This window comes from Notothenia coriiceps, unplaced genomic scaffold (assembly GCF_000735185.1).
Source record: "Notothenia coriiceps isolate Sejong01 unplaced genomic scaffold, NC01 NC01_scaffold00025087, whole genome shotgun sequence".
Lineage (NCBI taxonomy): Eukaryota > Metazoa > Chordata > Actinopteri > Perciformes > Nototheniidae > Notothenia > Notothenia coriiceps.
In genome coordinates, this window is record NW_011357788.1 from 12,365 (window position 1) to 20,023 (window position 7,659).

The window sequence follows — 7,659 nt, forward strand, 5'->3', positions numbered from 1 at the left end:
TGCCTTGGCAGTTCCCCAGCCGAGGACTCCACCATGAACTCTGCCTTGCCCCCGGGCCGTCCGCCCGAGGACTCCATCATGGACTCTGCCTTGCTCCCGGGCCATCCGCCCGAGGACTCCGCCATGGACTCTGCCTTGCCCCCGGACCGTCCGCCCGAGAACTCCATCATGGACTCTGCCTTGCCCCTGGGTCGCCTGCCCGAGACACCCATTATGGACTTTGCTTTGCTTCTGGGTTGTCGTCCCGGACCCGTCCTCCGGACCCCCCTACACCCACCCTTTTTGGATTTTGAATTTTTTTTGTATGTCTGGAATCCGTCCCTTGAGGAGGGGGTTCTGTCACGATTCTTGTGTTGTGTCACGTTTTTAGTTTTGTGTGTCTGGTAGTGGGTGTTTTGCTTTTCTCCTTGTCATGTTTTCCTCCCTGTGTATTTTCTGGTCTTTTCCCCTGTGTTTTCCTGTCTGTCGTTAGTTTACCTGGTGTGTCTAATTTCCTGATTGTTTTCACCTGTCACCCCTTCTGTGTCTCCTGTGCTCATCAGTGTCAGCCCCGCCCCTGATTGTTCCCACCTGTGTCTTGTTACCCTGTGTTTAAATTCCCCAGTCTCCCAGTGTTCAGTGTCAGTTCGTTTTTGTCTCTTGTCACGTTCAGGTCTATGCGTTTTGTCTATTGCCATGAAAGGACTTGTCTCTTGCCACAGTCAGGTCTATGCTCTCTTCGTGCTATTGTAAAGTTTTGTTCCTCACCACGTGAGCGATTTTCATTTTGTTCTTATTTTTTTTGTCATCTCAGCTAAAGATTCGAAAGTGACAATTTTTTTGCTCATCTTGCTTTTTGTTTTGGAAAATAAAGTATCTTACCAATACTTTACCTCTGTCTCCCGGGTCGTGCAATTGGGTCCTACCTCCTAAGTGCCTGAGTTCTTAACAGTCGTGACGCACGGCCGAACTTATCTCAGCCAATGACAGCTCTGCATGCATCCCCTGGATATTATTTTAGTAACTGCTTTCATCGTGACGCGATATTTACAGTGAGAACAGCTGTGAGGTCCGTACAGAAAGCAGAGCAGTGTGTATAATATATATCACTCAGTATAACAGGCCTACTCCCTTTATTTGCTTTAGTTTAGTAGATAACTACAGACAAAGAGTCCATATTTTTCAAATAATAAAATACACAACGGCTGTATCCTGATTATGCTTTAGGAGCTGTGCGTGTTGTAGCCTACAGTGTGTAGGTGTGTGTGTGTGTGTGTGTGTGTGTGTGTGTGTGTGTGTGTGTGTGTGTGTGTGTGTGTGTGTGTGTGTGTGTCGACGACGACGACGCGGACAGACAGGTCTCAGTTGGTTTGGTGTCCTCTGCTTACTTTTAATACTTGTAAATAAAACCCTTAATTTATTTTCCTCATTTCAGCGACCAGAGAGGGGGGGGAAATATCCAGTCTCTGATTGTGTTACGTTATTATGAGAGTGCTCTCCTACTTGTTTGAATCGGAAATTGTATATATTCATATATAAATATAAGTGTGTGTGTGTGTGTGTGTGTGTGTGTGTGTGTGTGTGTGTGTGTGTGTGTGTGTGTGTGTGTCCGCATCTGTAGCCTGTTATTGTCTCATTATACTGCACTGTGAATGAATCAAAGTAAATATATAAGTGGTCATGAACACATCTGTCCATCAGACAGAGGGCTGCTGTGCCTCCTGTCATCATTAATGGACGTATATATAACATTATCATATCAACATGTTAACATTATAAGGTGTTGCACAGTATTGCACATTGCATGTTTAGTTCACTTCAGTTTAGTTTAGTTGGTTCAGTTTAGTTTAGTCTTTTGCTCCTGAACACTTTGCTCTTTGATTTGAAGGTTTGTTGGAGGCTGTTAGCTGATGAGAATAAACGGCTGTAGTTGTAAAGCTGATGAAACATATTTCAGTAATAACAGAACAGTTAAGAGTATATTTATTGAGATTCGTTCTTCTTGTTTCACTACATCCAATAGTAATTAAAACTGACTTACAAGCTTAAACATGATATAAATACGGTACTAGACTTTTATATAGAGGTGAAGACACATTTCTGTATAGTATAGGATTCTAAAATTAAATTTCTTATTTTTTTGGATCAATTATTCATTTATTTGTCAATTTAGAACACAAGGTTGCACAATGAAATTTACATTTTATTCTCACAGAATGTATGATCAATTATTTAAAGTATTTGAATTGGAATAGAAAAAAATGTATATAGTGACTAATAGACACAATGTTATATAGTTACACACCGAGAGTGGTTTATTATGGTAGTTCGAAAGCAGTGTTCTGACAGAAAGTTCCATGTCATTTATTTATGACACCAGCACACCAGATCCACTTCCTGCATTCAACATGACACAAACACACACGCACGCACGCACGCACGCACACACACACACACACACACACACACACCACACCCCACACAGAGAGAGAAACAGAGGGGGGGAGGAGAGAGTGCAGGCTAGGCAGAGGGCCTGACTCGTTATCCTAACATCAGAATGATCGCCGTGACCCACACTTAGCCCATGCAGTCACGTATATGTTTATACATCAAACCTGAGGTGGATACTCATGATCCCGCGAGGATGATTGCTTGATGACTTCACCATCAATCCAGAATTTCTACTTGAATTAAGTAATAGATAAATCTCATTGCTATAAAATTAAAACCATGTATTCCTGCTCCCCAGAGGATAACCTCGTTGGATTGAAATGACTCCATGTTGTTTTCTTTAGTGTCACCTTCTGGACAACTGGACACGGTTAGCTTCACCACTGTAAAGAGTCTAACTGATAAATCATCAGTGTTTTGTTTGCTTCAGGTACTTCCCATTTGGAATCGTCTTCCTGGTGGCGGGTAAGATCCTGGACATGCAAGACCCAAGCACGCTGGGGAAGAAGCTGGGTTGGTATGGCATCACCGTGCTCGCTGGCCTCTTTGTCCATGGACTTATCCTCCTTCCTTTCTTCTACTTTGTCCTCACCAAGAAGAACCCCTTTACCTACATCCGCGGGCTGCTGCAGGCCATGGTGATCGCCCTGGCAACCTCCTCCAGGTCAGAGTCAAGGACAGCCCTGCTTTACCTGCCGGTCTGTGGATGTTTTTAAGGTTGTCATTAAATGTCGTATCTCCTCAGCTCTGCCACGCTTCCAATCACCATGAAGTGTTTGTTGGAAAACTGCCACGTGGACCGACAAATTGCTCGCTTCGTCCTACCCGTGGGGGCTACAATAAACATGGATGGGACGGCACTGTACGAGGCTGTGGCGGCCATCTTCATTGCTCAGGTTAATGACTATGAGCTGGACTTCGGCCAGTTGGTCACCATCAGGTAAACCAACAGACATTGTGTGTCTGAGAAACTTGAAGAACTTGTTTAGACTTCATTTCCCAAATGGAAAGAATCTATAACAAATGGACACAATATGTGAATGTTTTTAATTATATTTCTACTGCAAGAGATTCCCACTATAACTTATACTTTACTTTGTATGCATAGCACAAATCATGCTTCAGTCCTAAAAAAATTCCAACAATGGTTTCATACGCTGATGATACAGTGATGTACGTACTGTATGTGATTGTACAGCAAATCGATACAATGCAACAAAAATGTGATTCTCAGTAAGGACTTTAAGTTGTGAAAAGGCCAATACATTTAGTTTGAATACATATACTATGTTAAATTTAACTCTTACTTCTGTTGTCCTCATGCAGCATCACGGCCACAGCTGCCAGCATCGGTGCAGCAGGGATCCCTCAGGCTGGTCTGGTTACCATGGTGATTGTACTGACATCAGTAGGCCTGCCCCCAGATGACATCACACTCATCGTGGCCATCGACTGGATTCTGTGAGTTTACAGTACTGGCTATGTAGAAAGGTCTCTGTCTCAGCATTTTAGCATTATTATCGGTACATTGTAGAATAGAGTAAAAAAAAATCCATTACTCAATCAATCAACAACTTTATTAATCCCGCAAGGGGCAATTGGTTATGAGCAGCAGCTTATGTCATGAACACAGGCAGGAAGAAAACACACAGACACACCCGGGAACACAGATGTGGATCATTCCAATTTACAGTATAAATAGTTCATAGCATCACAATAATAAATAAATAAATAATCAAGTTAAAAGCCTTTCAAGAATTTAAAAGTTTGAGTGCAGAAGGGATGAATGATTTTGAAAAGCGATTAGTCTTTAGACCAGGTTGAGCATATCTTCGCCCTGATGCCAACAGACGAGATTCATGTGCAAGAACATGACCTGGAGAGTTCAGAATGCTCTCTGCTTTCCGCAGAATCTGCTGGTTACAGAATGAATTTAAGTCTCTCTGTTTCACGCCGATGATCTTAGAGCAGGTTTTAAGAATGCTGTTCAGGCTGTTCCTGTCTTTCAGTGTAAGGCTATGGAACCAGCAGATAAAAGAAAAACAAATAAGGTTCTCAATGAATGCTTGGTAAAAACGACAAAGAATGAAAGGCCTGACAGAGAAAGAGTTCAGTTTGCGAAGAAGGTGCATTCTCTGCTGACCCCGCTTCACAATACACTCAGTATTCACATCAAATTTGAGGTGGTCATCGAAAATGGTGCCCAAGTATTTGTATGACGTGAGAATTTCTACATTGTCATTGTGTATGGTGCACTCCTTAGGAACATCCTTGTGACGTCTAAAAAAAAAAAGACGTCACAAGGATGACGTCTTTACTACTCTGAGACTCTCGTCCAGAGTAGTTTAGGTTTCACGGTGTCTCCCTTTAATCACACCTGTTTCTACAGTGACAGGTTTCGAACCATGATCAACGTTCTGGGCGACGCTCTGGCAGCGGGAATCATCGCCCACCTCTGTCGGAAAGATTTCCCCCTCAGTGGAGCAGGAAAGGTAAAAAATAAAACACCATCTGTAATTGTATCTATGAAAATCTTACTCTGTGTATGTTGGCTATTAACTTAATCTTACTATTCTGACTTAATCTTACTTTTCTGACCTTTTAAAGTAATGTATTAAATCTTTTTAGACGTTTTACCTTTAAAGCTCACCTATTATACTGTATTTGAACAGTATATTATAGGGCCATATCTATACAAAACATGTCTCTACAGGGTCACCCATGTTTCACATGCCTCATACCCCTCTATTTCAGCCCTGTTACTAAAGTGCTGATTCTGGGTTTGGCCCTTTAAATGTAGCCAAGCTGCTGCTGGCCACGCCCCCTTGGAGCTGCTGCTGGTCACGCCCCTTTGGAGCGTCCACATGCAAGCAGTGAGCTCTGTGAAGAGAAGGCTGTCTACCAGCAGAAACTCAGATAAACGCTGCCGTGATTAAACAACATATTATGTTCCAAACCACATCAAGCATTCTCTCTGAAACAGTATGGAGCTCAAACGCTTTCTCTCTCATGGGACAGTACCTTTTACATCTGGCTTCTTTACACATACTCTCTCCAGTACAGCGTTAGCTCTGAGTGTTAGCGATGCTAATGTAAACACAGACCATATTACTTCCAAAAAACGTTGCGCATTGTTTCTGATACAGCGTATTTATTTCTGATAGGGGACGATAGGTTGGGTGGGCGGGATGTTGCCAGGAGTTCAACGTAAAGCCCGCCCACATTTTAGTAATGTTGTCATGACGCAGCAAATCTGGATCAGCTCCGTTGTACCCCCGTTTTTAGAGATTTGGGTAAGGTGGAAAAGAGAGAGGGTTGTATTTTTGGAAACTTTGTGAGTCTCCTTACACACCGGGGACACATATTTATTTATAAAAGACATCAAAAAGTGCATAATAGGTGACCTTTAACTTAAATAACAACAGAAAAAGTTTGCTCTTTTGGAGGCAATTAAAAATCCCAAATCAAATATCACTCTCTATAACTTCTGATTGGAAACACAAACCTGTCGATTACAACTCTGAGCTGTAACTGGATTTATACCTGTTGGGTTACAAACAGTTACATCAGTGTTTTCTCAGATTGTGGAGTCAACCACAACAGATTAGATCCCTTACTCTTATCTTAAATCCTTGTGAGACTTTGTCAAGCCCTACCCACTCTGCTTCACTCTTTTGCTGGGCAGAAAAAGTTCATTCATAACCAACTGAGAACTAAGAATTCATTAAGTCACAGAACTGTTTATTACTGTATAAACTCACAAAGTGAGTTAGCTTATCTGTTATACTATTAATGTAGCACCTAGCCAAAGGAATGCAATTTGAGGCAAAATTAATAATGTAGCCGTTTGTCTGTGTCTGTCCAATCTACCAACACCTCTAATGCTCAGCAATCTCTTGTCTAGTTAAAGTTAAAGTTTCCCCCTTTATTTAGAAAAATAAATGTCACACAACCTTAATTTCACAAAATATCTCAGCACAAACACGTTCTCAAACAAGAAGGCTGAGCCAGTAGGTGGCAATAAAGTCTACAATGAAAACACCAGAGTAGAACATACAAATAACACGTTTATTTTCCTTTGGCAGCAGTAAATTCAAATACAAACAATAGTAGCAAATGTATATTTTATGTATCCTAACCTATTTCCTCACCTTTATCATGTAACCCATTCCGACTGGATGGGACGTGTGTGTGTATCACATATCCTTTCTGGCACATTGACCTGTGTTCTATGGCAACAAATGTGTCCATCATTGTTGTTGTTTCAGACATATGCTTTAAAAAAAATCTCTTGATCACTTCACAGTTTGCATCTAATGTCTAAATGTAATGTGTTTTTTCTTCAGGCTGGGCCATCTTATGGTACGCAGAATCCTCACGCTCACAACAACTCTAACAGTGTAGAAGTGCCAATGACAGAGATCCACACACACAAAGACTGTATGTTTGATACGACGGGCGACTCAGTCGGCGAGAGGCAAGCACACACCGTTTACTATAACATCTGTCAGGTGTGATTGGAGACGCACCGAGTTAAAGTTCACTTTGCCATCTGAACAGGAGACAGACTTTGTTGTTACAGAGCATGATACCTCTTCTTCTGAGCAGCCCCAACTGCTTTGAATTTAATTTAGGTGACAGGAAATGTTGTTTATTTGGCCAAAAGTGGATTGGAGCGTCATTTTGAGCTTTTTCCCTAATGACAGTGAGAACAAAAGCTCCACTACAAGAACCATGGTGCCATTTTAATGGAAACCAGCCATCAGCACTAACTGGCAAACTAGCCTGAATTTAAAAAGTGGTGGGATTGATATATCAAGAAGAGGAATCCAGCTAATTGTCTGGTTCCTTTTGAAGTACAGCTGAACAGGAGTCTGATCTGCATCAGAGACACAGCCCTCCTGGGAGCACCTACACACTCATCCTCAGGTCTGACAGCTCCACGTAGCAGCTGGACACGCTGCAGTTAACCTTCTGAACTGGGTATCAAACCTTAATGGCTCTTGGGTACTGCTAGACATTTGACTGTACTATCACTTTCAGGTCAGTTTAGTTATTAGTTTAACACAAAATGAAGATGGAATGCCAGTTCCACACCTTGAAGTGATCTAAAGAAGGAGATGGCTGATACATGCTGCCAAAATAAGTTTCCATCACAGGGTCACTCGTCCCAGCTAATAAGGGTTTCACAACAACATTATTGAAAGCACTTCATCTGTGCAAAGTAAT

General features: G+C 41.9%; 1 protein-coding gene across 1 annotated transcript in view; it reads left to right on the forward strand.

The window, feature by feature from the left end:
• The window catches only part of LOC104955947 (excitatory amino acid transporter 5-like), a gene marked incomplete at its 5' end in the record, with an annotated part of 17,197 nt that extends 9,900 nt beyond the window's left edge, over window positions 1-7,297 (forward strand). Inside the window, 5 exons of the mRNA XM_010783348.1 lie at window positions 2,861-3,094; window positions 3,176-3,370; window positions 3,757-3,891; window positions 4,820-4,922; window positions 6,777-7,297. Coding sequence (XP_010781650.1) covers window positions 2,861-3,094; window positions 3,176-3,370; window positions 3,757-3,891; window positions 4,820-4,922; window positions 6,777-6,947 — 838 coding nt within the window. The remainder of the gene's footprint in view (window positions 1-2,860; window positions 3,095-3,175; window positions 3,371-3,756; window positions 3,892-4,819; window positions 4,923-6,776) is intronic.
• Window positions 7,298-7,659: the final 362 nt, after the last annotated feature.